Here is a 17917-nt window from a genome sequence, read left to right on the forward strand (position 1 = left end):
CACCACATAGTTCATTACACCCTGAGTTTTACCTGACCCATCCTGGATTAACTTCCAAAACTTTCTTACATTCTTCGTTTCTATTGCCTCTAGCAAATTACTCCATCATTTATCCTTAAATTTCCTTTTCTGATTTCGGATAAGAGCGTTATACATTTTCCTTAATTTGACCAGATTACAATAACTTACATTGTCATACTTCACTTTAAGGCTTCTCTTCCCTTTCCTTACTGACCTATTTAAATTCAGACACTCCTCACTGAACCATTCCTTTCTCTTTCTATGGTTCTCCACATTTGTTTTAACGTTGGTCAAAGTTCTTTTTACTTTGACCCTCAGGCTCTGTACCACTTGATTCATTATACTTCCAAACGTCTCTAGATTCATGACCGTTACAATTTCCACTATTAGGTTCTGCTGCAGCTCAGCCAGTTTTCCATACATACATCTGTCATTCTTGTGGAGAGGCGCCTTGGGTAATCCACATGTAGAGGAATGATCTTTTCTTGTGGGGCCCTTTCCCCCCTAAATATTTAAATATTTTTAAACAATAAATCTGTATTGATTTTCCAAGGTACCAAATGGGCGAAGCCTAGCAAGGATAATATATAATGTGCATGGCATTGAGTACGTTGGTACATCATCCAAAACCCATATAGTCTGCAGAACAACGGACAGAAAATACTACATAATTTAAATTTTAAAGGATCATGAACACTTTCCTTTTCTTCTATTATTGAAAAGCACTTAATATTTTAAAAATTCCATGCATACATCAAGCTGTAGTCAATTGGGCAGAATTTCAAACCAAGCTTAAACATATGCCTTGCCGGCAGATCAGTCTCTATCCTGCGATTCAAGCAGAAAAGATTTTTACTAGACAGATACTTTCCTAGTGCCATGTCCCGTATTGACATTTTAGTTTTGGCGAAGCTTGCTGCATTATACCATAAGTACCCAGCATTTCTGTGAACCAAGGATTAATCCTTTTTGGGTAAATTTTAGAATTAAAATTCCCATTAAAATAAGCATATCTTTATCATATTTATCGCATAAATGATCCAGGTCTTTCTTAAAATACCCCATTTCTGTTCTATAATTTTCCGGGGTCCCCTTTGCATATATGCATTCACAATTATCATGCTTTCATACTCCGGGTCGGGATCTCATAAAAACACTCTACTGACCCCAAGTCATTTCAATTTTACTTCTAGCATTTTTAACTTTCTCGCAATCCTAGTAGATACTAGAGTCATTATCTCCCCTGCGGAGCGTCCCTGTCGACTCCTTATCGCAGGCTTATTTATTTGGGTGAACCCATCGAATATGAGGGTTTCATCGCACAGCCAAGTTTCCTGAAAACACAAGATCTCAAGTGTGTTAGCAATTTTTTCAAGAACTTCTAATTTCATCCTCCTTCCAAGCCCATTAATGTTCCAAGTTAATATTCCCAGGCTGTGTGACAACCCAGTATCCTAATCGACTTCACTCAAACACCCCTCTTCATCCGAGACAGTTTGAGATAGGCCAGCATACCTATTTTCAATGTTACCTGCGCCCCAGTGTTTGCTTGTTTCTGCAATACCCAGCAAGATTTTAATTTTACCTTTTTCCTCATATGTCCTATCTATTAATCTAATCTGTTGTGCCACGAGTCCTGCATGATACCTCAAAAATTGTTCACTTTCTTGTATTCTTTCATGTAATTCTTGTTCTGTCACTAGTCTTATCCCTTCCTTTTGTAGTTCTTTCTCTGCTTTTATCAATGTTGTTTTTACTATCTTTCCTTTTATCATTCGGTATGAACTCAACTTGTCTAAGGTTGTTGGTTTCTATGTCACTTAGACTAGGACATTTAAAAAAAGCCAAGAGAAGTTGAGATCGATTTAAGAAGCATTTCTTTCTAATTTTTTTACCATCTTTACCTAATTGGGTTGGTTCAAAATATATGCACATATTACTGTCTTTTTTCTTTCCTTTACCTTCAGACCCCACTCAACCCCCCCCCCTTTTTGCTAGTTGGAACACTCCTCTTACTTCCGTTTTCCTCCCAAGCTAAAGTTCTCTTTTTGGTGCTATATCTACCCCCCTGTAGATTTTCTATGGTCCTTTCACTATTCTATTGTGGGTGTTGTACTTCCTTATTTACTCCCTCTTTCCCTCTCCTATCTTTTTCTCTAGAGGCATCCTTCCATTTCCCTTCCTTTGCGTCTTTTATGTTTTTGTTGTGTATTTTGCTTACTTTCGTACATTGAGCCTACCACACTATTTTCAGTCTGTAGTTTTTCATTTCTCCCCTTCCCCGAGATCTTCCTCTCTTTTTGGGCCGGGGTATATACTGTCATTATCTTGTTGGTTCTCCCCGCTTTTTTATTAACATGGGTCATTTGGGAATCTACACACTCTGCATTTCCATCTGCCAGCGAACATCCCCAATACTTTCCTTATGTGAGTTAGCAGTTTTACAGGTCTAACTATCAACAGCATATGGTCCCGGCACTGGCGTAACGAAAAGTGAGGGGGCCTCCCTGCACGGTACGTAGGGGGGCCCCCTATTACTTTTAGTTCTACCACAATTTTCTGCAGTTCGTCTTTTTGGGTTTTCAGGATTTCATTGTTCATCACATTTACCCCCAGCAGACCTTGCAGTGTCTTTTGTAATATTAACATTATATCCAACATTGAAGCCGACGGTGTTGCCATAATTTCTATCCCTATTGATGAGTTGCACACAGAGTCTTATATGTCCTCATTCTCTGTTTCCAGAGCACGTTCCATAGTCTATTCTGGCTCCCTTTCCGAGGCCATATTATTATCTCCTTCCTCACCCTCTGTGCTTTTCTCCACCAGTTGAGATGCCTCTTTATCTTGAGGTGGGAAAAGCCGGGGTGACAAGGAAAGTCTAGGTTGTAAGGAAAATTCCTTGTGCCTTAACAAATCTTGCTGGCTCGTCAAAGATGTGCAAAGATCTATACAGCCTTGACTTCTATTGTCATCTTCCAAACTGTGCTCTCCTCCTATTATATGTGAAGCTGATAAGACTTGCTTTATTTTAAAATGTTTGACTACAAAGTCCGTGATCGATCTGAACATTCAAGCTGCCTCCTTCTCCATTTGCGTTTTGTTTTTGGCTGAATGTTTCTTTCCCATGCTTCTCAATCTTGTCCTTAACCCTTCTTCATTAGGGATTGCAGTACTCCCTTCATGAGTCCAACTTAAGAGTATCAATGTCCACCTGTGGCCGACTGTTGTGCACCTTTCGTAGTTTGCCTTTTCCAGGCGCCATCTTTTAGTTAGGTCCTGGATTACTGATGTTTTTCTTTTTTTATCCAGGACACCTTCCTTAATTCTCTTTAGTTTAGTGAGTCCTTATTATAGAATGTTCATCCACTAATTTACTTCCTGCTCGTACCCTTTATCAGCTTTACCAACTTTCAGGGTATCTGTATGCTTTACCAATCATTTTTACCTCTTTGTCTGAAATATAACTATTGTTAATAGGTTATCAAAAGATGATCCAAAGATTAAAACCCCCAGCACTTACCTCTGCTATGTTTTTTTTTGTTCAGTGACTGCGCTATGCGAGTGTATACTATGTACTGTGCTGACTCTGCTTTCGTCAGCATACCGTTCCTTCCATATCTTTGTTCAAGCGGCAACGGCCCTAACCAATGTCCCCAGCTTTTGCCTTATTTCCTGCAAGTTCACCTGTGCTCTCTAAGCTCCCTGCCACACACCAGGCCCCTCGCAGCTCACCCGCAGGGGCTGGCAATGTCACACTCAAGTCCCCCACTGCAGGTCAACAAAGTCAATAAATCCGTTGTATCGCTCTACTACTGCTAGGGCCAGTGACCCAATTATCAATAGAATCCTAACAAAAAACTTTTTTTGCAGCTTAGCTTAACTCCAGCTTCTTCGTGTATTCTCCAGCGCAGAGCACGAAGAACGGCTTCAGCGTCTTCCACAGCCGGATCGCAATACACAGTGTTGAGCATTGGACATCAGCGTCAGCCGTCACTCAACAGGCAAAGCAGAGTTGGCCAGAAACTTGTGTACAATAATCAGGAGTGTGTTCCTTGGGATAGAAGCAGTTCTATAACATTATTTTGTTGCAGCAATGTGAAGAGTGCCTTTTTTAATTACAAATTTAAGACTTTTTTGCTTGGGACATTGCTAGAAAGCCATTGTTGAAGCTGAAGGGCTTTGAAGATTATGCAATCAAGCCTGACATCGATTTGAGAATAGCTGCAAATGAGGGGGCGGAGTCCAGAATTATCTTGTTAGAACACTCAACTTGTGGTTGACACCATGGTCAAACATCCTACTTTTTCGTTTGAGTGAGGCAGGCTGTGGCACTATATTATTGGAGTGCATTGCATCCTTAGAGAGGGAAAGATCGCCGTAAGTGAGACAAGTCTAGGGAGTAAATTAAGAAAACACACTGAGCCTGCAGCTTTGTGAGCTAATCTCTAACTATAGGTGTAGCTTGTATACACATATAGACATTAATGAGATAATCCAGTGTATGAACACTCCAAATGTGTTGCAGCATTTGTGCTGAGCTTCTCCCTCATGGCAGTTGTGCTTTGGATGCCATTCAACATTCTGATATTGACTGGCAACAAGATCTGTGGAGGCCACTCTCTCATGATTTTTTCAGGAATCCCTGGGTGACTAGCCTAAGTAACCCTGTTCTGATTGCCAGGAACCTTAGATTTCTAATTGATGAAAAACTGTGTGCAGTATTAAGTTCATGCAATTATCAAATGAAAGTCCTCCCGCAAATTCCTTCTCTGAATCCAGACACCGCTTAGCTACAGGGTCTATTATATTTACAATACTACAATATTGTAATGGCCTGTACTAGGGATGCATGAAGACATTCTGCTGCTCCTTCAATCCCTGCAAAATGAACAACTAGACTGATTACAAAAAGCAGTTCTGTGATGACGCCCCTGCTGCTATCTCAATCCCATTGGTTGTTAGTGGAGCAGCGTATTTAATGCAAGGCTCTTTGTCCAGTACATGAGGCACATGAAGGTTTAGGACCCCAATTTTTGACAGTTAGATGCTCTGTTCTGAAACGTTGTACCTCAGGACAAGGTCCACACCGGGTGCATATTTTTGGCAAACTGCTGCTGGGTGGTCAGGTATACAGAGCTAAGGCTGATACACTATAAAATTCATGTCTATTTGCTTCTGCCTGCTGGTGGGCCATCCAAGTTTCCATACCAAGCAGAGGCTTGGTTCTTCTCTGCCAAGTGTCTTCTCTTCTGCACTTTTTGGGAGATTGTGATCGTGTTTGGGTTCCTGTTCCTTAGTGCCAGTAAGCAATTGTGTAATTCGTTTATCTCAGGTGTAATTTTGTTTTTTGGCTACTTTAGAAACTGTTACCCGGCGATTCAAATTAAATGGATGCACAGGTTCACCTGAAACTCTGTGGACCGTCAGGAAGGAAGTAGTTTGTACAACACTGGCAAGTAATATCGGTATATATTTGCAAAAACACATGTTTATGTTCAAATATAGCTCACATTCCTTGGGGGGGGGGAGTAATTCTGCACATCTTCTCAGGGACAATGAAGAGCCGAATCCAATAAAACACTATGAAATCAATCTGCAATTTTTCACTGGAAAAAATGACTAATCTGCAATTGTTAATTGCAAACAAACTGCACATTCAGGGGTCGAAAGATACAGTCCTTCAGTGCACACACATTTTCTCGCATGCAGCCTTAATATTTCCTTAACACGTTCCTGCAACAAAATTTCTTGTCATAAAACAAGCTGTGAAGAAAAGAGCTCTAAACCTTATAGTACAGTCCAGCACGATTCAGTTTTTCTCAGGCTACTAATGTGCAGAGCACGTGTCCCTCAAGGCAGCCACTCCCAGATTCTTGCTGAGGGAAGGCTGATTCTCGCGGTAATGGCACCTGCTTTTCCACAAGCAACTGTTGCAGCCAATCTAGCAGCCACAAAATGTTCCTTTAGTGAGTCTCGTCAGTAGGGGGCTCCACTCTCTCATTGTACAGACAGTGCTGCTGAGAATGTAGACTATGCAAGTTACATTTTTCATTCAGTGTGTCAGCGTTCCGGGATGGCTGTATCTGCTTTCTAACTCACTGAAAACAATGTGTGAACACCACGGCCTTGCACCAAGGTGCCACTATCAGGGTGCAGTTAGGCGAAGCTACTATACAAAAAAGAATTTGCAATGCAATAGGTCTCTTATTTGCGAGAGTTTAAGCTACTGGCACTGTACATGGCAATGCCTATTATTTATGTGTTTTGAGAACCAACACACATATGAAAGGCATTGTCATTTATAATGCCAATAGCTCAAACTCTCGCAAAGGCGAGACCACTTTAATGGTGGCTGCACCCCTTTCTTTAGACGCTGCTCGCCATATTCAGGTTACAGCGAGCCGCATCTAAAGAAAGGGGCGTGGTCACCATTAAAGTTAAAGCACAGAATAGTGCGCTTTTACAAAAAAAATGTGTTTGTAAAGTTCACAACAAATGTGCCCCATACCATGCTTTCAGTTTAATGTCGTCCGCGCCCCTTTCTTTAGACGTGGCTCGTTGTAACCTGAATACGTCAAGCAGCACCTAAAGAAAAAGGTGCAGCCACCATGAAAGTGAAAGCACTGCATCAGGTGCTTTCACCAATAAAAAAAAACAAAGGTTCCGTAGTGCGGCTGCTAAAGTTAAAGCGGACAGCACTGATAAATTAATCAAGAAGCATGTCCGCTACAGCTAAAGCGGACCATGCTGGCAAATTAAATAAATAAAGAAGCGCGGCTGCTATAGTTAAAGTGGACCGCGCTGGCAATTTAAATAAATTAAGAAGCGCGGCCGCTATAGTTTAAGTGGACCGGGCGCCATTACTACTAAAAATATAAAAGCAGGTGGCAAAAGCACGCCGTGGGTGGAATAGGGGAAAATCATTAAAGAAAATAGTCCTCACAGACTAGATAAAGCAGATTGTGTTACAACATAAGTAAAAAGTCCAGTCCTTATGGGAGTTACAAATGAAGACAAGGTGGTACCAAGGAGGGATTACTAAGCCTATTCATGAATCAAAAGCAACGATTTCGAAAGGACAGTAACAGGAGCAATTGAAATGATGGGTGGGAAATGGGCAGGGCTTCAAGTCCATACCTGAATACAGCATACCTCACAGAGAGGCGCGTGCTCTGCCCAGGTTCAACCTAAAGATGGGGTTAACTTTAATCAACGTTTTTTGGGTTCTCAAGACTAAAAGGATATTTTAGAAAACACTAACAACATAGATTCAAGGGTTAGGAATACTTTTATGTAATGAAGTGGTTTGGTTAGGGTCTGCCTTAGTTTAGGGCTATTTATTTAACATTTTAGATTAAGGATAAGTGTTACAGTAAGGTAAATTAATATACTTTTGATTTCATATTATTTAAATTAAGGATTAGTGTCAGCTTTACATTTAGTTTAAGTTTCTTTTAATCTTATTTAATTAAACACATATCATTTAGAATTAGGGTAAGCAGAAGGGCTAAGTTGAAGTTACTTAGTTAACTGAATGCAAATTAATTACAAGTTGAGCTGGTTATTTGTGATTTAATTAAAATCAAAATAATTTAGCAAAAGGGCTTAGGTTAGTATTAGGGCAAGGTTACCTACCTAATTTTACTTAAATAAATTAATGGCTATTGTTGGCATTAGGGTCAGGTTATGGTTACTTTTAATTACTTTACTAAAAATAAACAAAATATTGGAAAAAGAGTTGTGTTAGGTTTAGGTTTCTTACAGAATTTAATTAAATGAATTCCAATTAATTCACAGTTAGGACTGGCATTAGGGTCAGGTCGTTAATAATAGTAGTTGAGGTAGTGGCTCTGATGAAGTGGTAACCTGTTGTAGTAATATACAACAAATTGTGTTAATGGGTCGGTCACACACTGTTTTAATTGATCCATCACGCACATCAGCATTGACAACATGAATATTGAATTCTGCTTTATTATCTGTTTTGAATCACATAAAGCATTTTATATATGTATATAAGTATGTGGTATATGTATATTGTGACCCTAACTAAAAGGCAGATGAGAACTGACAGGCTTAAGGCAAAGATCCAGTCAACGACTTACTGAAGAGGTAGCTGATTTCTGGCAGCAGGAATGGCCTATTTCTCCATCATACCAATGTGTTCTTTAAAGACATATGTCTTCTTCAGCTCTTTTCTAAACTGGAGCAGGATTAGGACGGTCCTAATGGATACAGGGATGTTGTTCCAGATCCTCGGTGGATAGATGGAGAAGGCATGTTGCTTTGTTATTTTTACACTTCTTTATATCCAGCCTGATGGTGTGCTGGCTGCAGGTGATGGTAAGCAACTGAAGATGGTAAGCTTGTCATCCAGACAGGCAGGGGTGATGGTCATGATGGCTTAGTAAATGATGCAGCTGGTTTTGAAGATGGAGCGGGCTGGCCAGGGGTAGGATGCCCATTAGCTTGCTTTTGAGATATAGTAATGAGGTATGAGTTACAACAAGAATAAAGTGTAACTCTGACTGTACATTTTTTCATGGTAAGAGCTCTATTTAAAACAGAACGTTTGCTGAAGACAGCCATGCGTTTATTAAGCTACTGCTGTGTTGTATATCCCATATAATATGGATGTGCTCCTCATAAGAGTTATCAAAAGTACTGTTTGTGAAACAGCCGGTCACCTCCAGATTACAATTACATTCTTAGCTGCCATAGGATGCCGCGTTTATTTACTTGCTCACCAATGTGTGAATTCATTTCTAGAATAGGCAGACTAATTAGCACACACATTAATAAATATCTTACCTGTAGAAAGCTGCTATTCTTCTCAGAATGGAGGATATTTTGTGAACTTCTGTGTCATCCAAGCAAGGATTTTCCTACAGCAAAAGTAACGTAAGGCAAAAGAATACAAACATACAATTAGGTATATAGGTAATAAGTTGCTGATGCCAGATAAAGACAACCAGACCCAGTTAATCTGTCAATTCATCTGCCAGCTGTTAACACTCACTCCAATAAGGCCCATGTTTTGAGTGGATAGCTAAATCCATGTTAATACCATTAACATGGTAATTATGCTACCATATCTGGTGGTATTTTGCACCCATATGTGGACTGTAACTTGTGGAAATACCTCTTCTGCATATTTTATTGTAGTTTAGAAAATAATGAACACCAGTAACATATGATAATATTACAAAATTCAAACATGCTACACATTTGTCAATATCCACTGTGTGTAATAATTGTTCAATATTAGACAACAGTGTCAATGCAGCTGTGGTTGCATATATTTCCTCTGTGTCGTTATCCATCAGCAAACGAAAAGTGAAACAAAAGTTCCTTTACGAACATGAATCCCCGACATGTCATCTCTGATCCATGTCTCCATATATTGTGCAATGCATAAGGGTTGATGCCCACTGCATGGAACTGCCCATATGAAGTGATGTAACATTGTGTGATTATATTCTATGGGGATGGGGAACAATGGCAAGAATGGGAAAAGTCTAACCAGGGGTGGGGGGGGGGGAGAAAGGGGTAGGGTGGTTTGGCATGATATATAATCTATGAGTGTTACTCTGGGTCAAATTGGGACTTAAAGTCTTCCAAGAAAGTGTCCCATACCATGGCTATAGGTTGCTTATGGACATCTCTGTATTTTCCCCTCCGTGAGGCATAACTTTCAGCCTTGCTCCATCTTATGACCTCCTCCCTCCAGCACAAGACCAACGGCGCCTTTGAGGATTTTCATCGTCTGGAGAGCTGTTGTTTGGCCAGAAGAAGCGTCAAATCTACAAAACTAGCTGCAACTTTAAAACTCTTAAGCCTGAGATAGAGGTCCAGGAGGCAGTGTTCCACAATATCCCAGTGAGCAGGTCCCGTGAGAGTGGACAGTGGTTCGCGTACCTCCTTCTAATAAGATGTCAATTACTGGGCAATGTTGATACGTGTTTCTTGGGCCCCAAGATTCACAACCACATTAAGCACTCTTGAACCTGTACTAGGTTGATATGATTTTCAATGAAGGTTTTGTACACGTTTTTGCTTAATAACTTCTTCAATATTTCTTGAAATTTTCTTTCATTTCAATTTTCCAACATTTCATCATAATTTAAATCATCCTGCTTTTCCATACCCGATGCATTTCGAGCATATAGCTCTTCCTCAGGGGACTGTTAATCTGAATATCTTCGGTATGCCGGTCACAGAGACGCGGACGGATAGAGCGCCGCACGCCCCAGTGAGGACACAGGAATGAGATAACACGCCGAATCGTTATTAGAGAAAAATACGAAGATATTCAGATTAACAGTCCCCTGAGGAAGAGCTATATGCTCGAAATGCATCGGGTATGGAAAAGCAGGACGATTTAAATTATGATGAAATGTTGGAAAATTGAAATGAAAGAAAATTTCAAGAAATATTAAAGAAGTTATTAAGCAAAAACGTGTACAAAACCTTCATTGAAAATCATATCAACCTAGTACAGGTACAAGAGTGCTTAATGTGGTTGTGAATCTTGGGGCCCAAGAAACACGTATCAACATTAGTTCAAGTCACCCCTGTGGCTCAGTAGGGGATCCACATATAGCACCAGCCACATCATTGAAAAAGCATACAAAGAGACTACAACTAAGAGACACATTGAGTGCAGAGTCAATTCCATTTGGCTATTCAAATTACTGGGCAATCCCACAACAAATGTAACGGATCTGCGGCATCTAGGTGACACCTAGAGCATGTGGGCGAGGCAGCAGAATAAATTGTATGAAGTTTCAGCGATGTCATGTGTGCTCTGTGTACAAGTGAGAATTGCTTAAATTTAAATCACGAATTGCAGGAAATCTTACTTGGGTATTCCAGGACAAAGCACCATTCTTTGTCATGTAAGGCACGGCTAAGATCTTCCTCCCATTTAGTCCGCAGTAAGTCTAGGGGGGTCTTAATATGTGCATGTAATGTAGTCCCTTATAGAGCCTTTTAACTATAAACCTACCATGGCCTATGTTATGTACAGTTTGAATCAGAGTATGTGTAGCTGATTGGTACCCTGTGGGGTCCAATATGTACGGAGAGACCTCATAATAGTAGCGTGAAAAAGAGAATGTGGTAAACCATGTAGCTGAGTGAAGTCTTGATGTGACATAAGCATACCCTCTGTGAATATATACCCCATTGTAGTGACCCCTGCGTCTTCCCAGGGCAACAGTTTAGTCACTGCGAGCATACCCAACAGCTCGGGTATACCCATCAGAGATATATCAGGGATGAGTTCATATATCGGAGAGCACATTTAAAGTAGGTGAGTGCGACCTGTTGCAGTAGTGGGAAGTGAAGGGGTTTTGTCGTTCCTGGGAGGAGTAATCGGTGAAGCCCCTCCATTTTCAGCATTTGTTGCGTAGAGCTTATTATTTCCAAGTGGTGGCCCGCCAACCAGTAGGACAGCCACTGAAGCTGTCTGGCCAGACAGTAGGCTTTAAAATCAGGAGCACCCATCCCTCTCTCGTCCGGTGGTAATTGCATTTTGGCCCTAGGTCATCCAGCACCCCACATAAATTCAATCAATAAGGAGTTTAGTATATTGAAGGTCACCGCAGGGAGAACTACAGTCAACTGATAAAACAGCATTGCAAGCAGGGCAATATCACCATCTTAGTATATGCTAAAAAAAAAAGCAACAGGATCTTGGTCTTTCAATGCACAGTACCCCCGCCATGGGTTCCTGCATGACGCTCTACGCTGCTGGCAGGCAGGCAGTGTGTGAGAGCTGCAGACATGTTGTAGGAGCACGAACAAAAAAAAAACAAGAGGGGGCACTAGACAGAACCTCTTTTCTGTAAATGAGAGTAAATGCCAAAGGTGCTTGCTAGCCTGACTCCCGGAAAGCTCACATGTCCACATAAGCACCAACTCGATTTCCTTGATCATGTTAAACTACGCTGTTGTCGGATGAAACGCTACTGCATGGCATTAGAGATTTACATATATGCAAACAATCTTTTAACCTGTACCGAAAGCTGCAATTGTACTGTCAAAGAATTAAGTGAAAACAGACCATCAACTTTACAACTGCTATTCCAAGTCTTTGCATTTTGGAGTGCTGAGATCTGCCTGTAGAAAAGGGCCTAAATGTTCCACATAACGTCATGGATGGTTAGATCGCTGCAGTGTTTTTTTTATTGCTATTCGATGTATTTGCATTTTGGAGTGGTGAGATTGGCCTGTAGATAAGGGCCTTAATGTTCCCCCTCTTCTACATTAAGACATTGATGGTCCTATCGCCGCAGTGATTTGTACTAAACATCGAATTGAATTCAACTCCATTATTTTCATTTATTGTATCATCAGGGGTCTAAGTGGTGGATTGGAATAATTACTGCAATAACTGAATTGTTTTGTCAGTTGTGCTCAAATTTCACAGGCATGCCACGTTGGTTAAAAAAAAAAGTGGTTGTAGGACCACGGGTCCTGCCTGCAACAGCAGCCAATTAATGAAATAACTGAATTGTTTTGTCAGTTGCGCTCAAATTTCACAGGCCTTCCGAACTGGTTAAAAAAAAAAAAGCGGTTGCGGGAAGCGTGTCCTGCCGGCAATAGCAGGCAGGAGAAAGTCATTTAGGAAAATAGTGCTCACAGACTGTAATTAAACATCCAGAGTAACAACACATGTAACAGGGGCAGTCCTCATGGGAGGTAACAACATGAGAAAAGGAGGTACTAAGGATAGACTACTAAGCCTATTGACGAATCAAAAGCCACTATTTACAAAGGACAGTAACAGGAGCCAATTGAAAAGATGGGCGGAGCTTAAAGTCCACACCTGAATACAGCATGTCTCAAAGAGACAACGCAAGTGATGCCTACACAAGACCTAAAAAAGCATATACCTGAAGAGAAAAGTATATAGCATTTTATAGGACACATTCACATTCACCCATAGAGAGGGCGATGCCACAATAACATTATTTTAAAAAAACAATCGTGGACAGAGCAGGGAATGCTAAAAACACAATTAGGGTACTGATTTCAAGTTTGCCAGATTTAGGTGGGGAGACACTTCATGGTTGGAGTGAAAGTTTACGGCTGATGTCCTGAAATTAAATCCAGCTGTTATAAATGATTTGGCCCTGAAGAGGTCAAAAACCACATGCAGATCTCTATTACAATCTAAATATTGGATCCTTTGATATGGCAGAGACCTGTGGGTGGGGAGGGCTTACGGGGCAATGGGAAGTTTTTGAGAAGAAGGGGGGAGTATTTCATGCCCCCCCCCCCGAAGTTACAGGCGTAGGGGGTGGGTCACTCAGACCTGCATGCAATTTTCGTAGGTCCTCGATGTTCCATCGACCATTGAGCAAACAGGACCAGTTGTAATTGACCCATATCCTTCTGTGATTATGCACCTAACTGGGCTAACTCCCTATTTTATTTTTTAAAATGCTATCATATTCAACTGTAAATGATCGAGCCCTTCCAGTTGCAATCCGACATTCACTTCTGCAATTAGTGGGCACACTTATCCTACAAGGCAAGCTGTAATGTTTTTAATTACTACAAAATATGGAATTTATTGTCTCGTTTTTTCCCTTTCTACTTGACCTGAGATTATTTCGGATGAACAAAAAAAAATTATTTGGGAACTTTTCCTTAAGAAACGTGGTAGCTCTCCCAAATAATACTCGCGCTACACTTGAAAACAGTGCACACCATTCTCTATTTCAATGTAAAAAGAATATGATTAGCAAGTTAGGATATCTTCACTAGAAAACCACTGCACAAACCACTGGTTTATACTATTTCTCTGATTTTAAAATAGTGATTAGATATTTTTGTCAAAGTAGTGTACTAGAAGATAAACAGGACCTTCTTAATACCCACCTCTGCCATAAAGGTATCCAGCATCTGGTTCAGCGTTCCCACAATTCCGTTTAACAGTTCATTTATGGCAAGACTGACTTGGCTGTATATTTCCAACTCCTCGTGGTAAAAAACATTATACATTCGGGAACAAGCCTCCAACACCTCTGCACCAGTGTGCTTTTCCGCTATGTTTCTCACCTCCTTCAGTAAGGCGTCTAAGTGCTGCAAGTAAAAAACACAATAAAAGCATTAAAAAAAATCTAGCCACCAAATGCAAACATTTTAATATCAATGAATCACAAATGTAACTTCCTTTTAAGGATGCCGCTCGAGGCTAGAGATGCTGTTTGCCTGCCGCAAGCCCTGCGACATTGCCGTTTTCCAGACTGACCTTGGGACCACGGTGTGAGGATATTGCACAGGCGTGTAGCGGGACTGCGAGGACCAGGGGGCCAAGTACCAGCTCATCGGCCGCACCTGGGTTCTCTTCTCGCTCCGCCGCTTCGCCCTTATCAGCGCCTCGCGGCCCCGCTCCGCGGGAGCCGCACGAGGCTAGAGATGCGGTTTGCCTGCCGCAAGCCCTGGGACATTGCCGTTTTCCAGACTGACCTTGGGACCACGGTGTGAGGATATTACACGGGCGTGTAGCGGGACTGCGAGGACCAGGGGGCCAAGTACCAGCTCATCGGCCGCACCTGGGTTCTCTTCTCGCTCCGCCCCTTCGCCCTTATCAGCGCCTCGCGGCCCCCGCTCTGCGGTTGCCGCTCGAGGCTAGAGACACTGTTTGCCTGCCGCAAGCCCTGGGACATTGCCGTTTTCCAGACTGACCTTGGGACCACGGTGTGAGGATATTGCACAGGCGTGTAGCGGGACTGCGAGGACCAGGGGGCCAAGTACCAGCTCATCGGCCGCACCTGGGTTCTCTTCTCGCTCCGCCCCTTCGCCCCACCCCCTCCCAGTCTCTCATCCCTTAATAGGAGCAACCATTACACGCACGCGGGACGCGCGCGGGTCCAAGCCCGGGGCTAAGCCCGGGCAAAGGGCGGGCCCTCTGTGGCCCTCCGAGCCCTGTAGGGACTGGACTGGGCCAGGACCCCTGATTGACCTTTCATTTAGAGTCTGCTGTATAGCAAGTACATCTCTATTGTCGTGCCCCACTATTGATTTTTGTACTGGCACCTTTTTACTTTTTATTCTCTCCTTGTTTGTTTAGTTGGTATTTATTGTGGTCCTAGTAACGTCGAGCACCTTGTTTATTTGTCCCTTATTCTGTTAGCAACCTGATTTTGTATTTTATTGTTAGCTGCTATTTTTGCTAAAGGCTATGTCCACCCATGAGACCCGCAGCCAGGCCGCGGCAGGTGCAAAAAAAAAACATTTGACAGGTACACTGGACAATTTGATCCTTCGTACCAACTCCCTAATTGACCAGGGAATAGTACTCATGGAACGAAGGGTCTCTCAGGACCTTGCGCACGCTAAAAGGTCGTCATTAGGTAATATAGCCTCTGCTCGCACCCCAATCAAAGCTTTAAGCAATTCTGATCCCCATCCTATGCAGGTCGATGCTATGACCCACTCTACTACCAGTACCCATTTAACTTTTTTGGACCCACCTCCCTTGACCTTCTTAACATCGACCTCTGTGGTTAATAATTTAATATCCATTCCAGCTGTTGTTCACCATGAGAACACCTATACCGAAAGGGGTATATTGGAAGGTGCAATTCCCAAATTAAAACGAACAACCCCCAAGGTTAATGGTGACAACATAGCCAATCAAGATTTGCTGGGATGCACCGGAGATGTGGCTAGCGCCAGTGGTAGTACCGAGGAGGGGAGGGTTCCTTCGGGTCTCAATACAGGGAGAGAAAAGGCTCAGTATGTATCCCACCCTTTACCAATGGGTATCCCAGATGATACAGTCTCGAATAGTAGTTTGGTCAGTATTCTTGACGATAGTAGCCTTGACGAATCCTCAGAGAATTTGGAGGATAGGAATGCTCCATTTAAAAGCTCCCTATCCGACCTTATCAAGTCTCTACTTTCGCCCCTGGAGACTAGACTGCAGGGCATAGAACATCAGCTCCAGGCTCTTCTCCAGGAATTAAAATCGCGGAAAAATAACCACGTCCAAAGGGTTCCCAATGTACCGGCTCCCGCTCGTGGTCTCCCGCCCATGACTAAGAATCAATCTGTAGGGGAAAACCCCACCCCCAAGACCCGCCCGCCCAAAACTCCCACCCCTAAGGGTAGTAAAATTTGTACCAATCAGCCAGCCACTAAGGTACCTATTAAACCCCAGAATGCAGCTGGCCTTACCACTCCAGTCCCTAAACCCTCTTTATCCCATCTCGAGAAACCGAAGATACGTCGGAACATCAGTCTCCCACCTGACGCCTGTTCCTATGTGATAGTTTTAACAGGTGTCCCTGAGCTTGCCCCTGCCACTTCTGAACCTTTCTGGGCACTCAAAAACAAAGTATGTCACCGGTTAGACAGAAATATTCCTCCTAATATTAATAATAAAATGCTTATGGTGGAGAGAGCTCCATGGGTAGGAGAGAATAAGAAAAGCCTACAGGGAGACTGTATTGTGGTAACATTTGAGGACCCGCGATTGGTGGAGCATATTTGCTCTGGGCCCCCATGTAACAACAACTCCACGATTATGGTTAAACCCCTGTCATATTTCTACATGTCTACGGAACATCATGACAATAGGTGGAGCTGGTTGAGGGTTTCTAATTATGGGGGGGGGGGATGAGGTCTGAGCCCTTAAGGGATCAGAATACTACCAACTGGGGTGGGGGCGAGGACGGTGGTTGGAACATAGTACGAAGAAGAGTAGGGAGGCCCACCCCAGGTGGTAATCAGTTTAACGGGGAGTGGCTTGGTCCACAATTCAATTTTCCCCTAATCCCCTGTTACAATCGTTACAGTGGATTGGAGGGAGTTGACTGACTCCCAACCCACTCTTCTGGACAAATCGGAAAGAGGGAGGTGCTAGTTACCCCTGGGGAAGGATCTATAATCGGCAGGGATGGTTTAGCCAGTTTGGGAACTACCAGTCATGGTTTAGGAGATAAGGAACCCAGTACTCCAGTCACAATCAAGGAATTATCTGTAGCCCCTACCTCCATTAATATTCTGTCTTGGAACATAGCAGGATTAAAAAAAAATCTCGTTAACCCAGATTGGAGCGACTTTATCAACACTTTCCATATATGCATGTTCCAAGAAACCTGGTGCCTGACCCCGCAATATAAAAATGGGTATTCAACTTATTTTACTACTGCAGTCACGGTGGGGAAAGGTCGCCCCTCTGGTGGCCTGCATATTTGGGTAAAGGTGAATTTGAACTGTGTTGTTACCACCCATAAATTGATTCTAATGACATTTTGCACATCTCCCTAAAGAGCCCGTCTGGGGGTATCATCTTTGAACTCTTTTGTGTTTACGCAAGAGGCTTACACGGTGGTTTAATCTCGCCCACAATAGAGTTGCTAGATATGAGGTTATCAGATCTTCCACCTAGATCTAAAATACTAGTGGGGGGATATTTTAATTGTACTTTTGAACCTCTGGATGATGAGGAGGTACTGGGTTTCAACTCAGATGATTGGAGGCAGACTATACCTCCCCTAGTCCTTGCTCCCATTAAGAAATGGACAGTCAGAGCAATCCAGTTGAAGGCTCTGGCCCTAGAACACAATCTACGGGCTCTCAATGGGCGGACTGTCTCAGATCGAGATGGGGCAATGACTTACAATAGATTAGGCTGCCCATCTCAAATTGATTATATCCTTCTGGACACTCAATCATGGGCAAGCCTAGTTGACATGGAGGTTAGGCAATCAACAGATAGTGATCACAATCCATTATGCATGGAAATCCACTGGGTAAATGGGATCGGCAAAAGTGGAAATCCAGAGATGATTACTAAAGAGGTCTTTCCCTCCAATTGTAACCGGAAGTTAACATGGAATGTGGTAAGGTGCGAAGAGGGGAAACTTAATAG

General features: G+C 42.5%; 1 protein-coding gene across 1 annotated transcript in view; it reads right to left on the reverse strand.

Moving 5' to 3' along the window:
- LOC144773280 (cohesin subunit SA-2-like) overlaps positions 1-17917 on the reverse strand; it is a 550419-nt gene that overhangs the window by 227927 nt on the left and 304575 nt on the right. Inside the window, exons 19-20 of the mRNA XM_078658214.1 lie at positions 13915-14118; positions 8836-8909 (exon numbers count right to left, since the gene is read on the reverse strand). Of these exons, the coding sequence (XP_078514340.1) occupies positions 8836-8909; positions 13915-14118 (278 nt within the window). The remainder of the gene's footprint in view (positions 1-8835; positions 8910-13914; positions 14119-17917) is intronic.

The sequence above is a fragment of the Lissotriton helveticus genome, chromosome 8, assembly GCF_964261635.1.
Source record: "Lissotriton helveticus chromosome 8, aLisHel1.1, whole genome shotgun sequence".
In the NCBI taxonomy this organism is placed as follows: domain Eukaryota; kingdom Metazoa; phylum Chordata; class Amphibia; order Caudata; family Salamandridae; genus Lissotriton; species Lissotriton helveticus.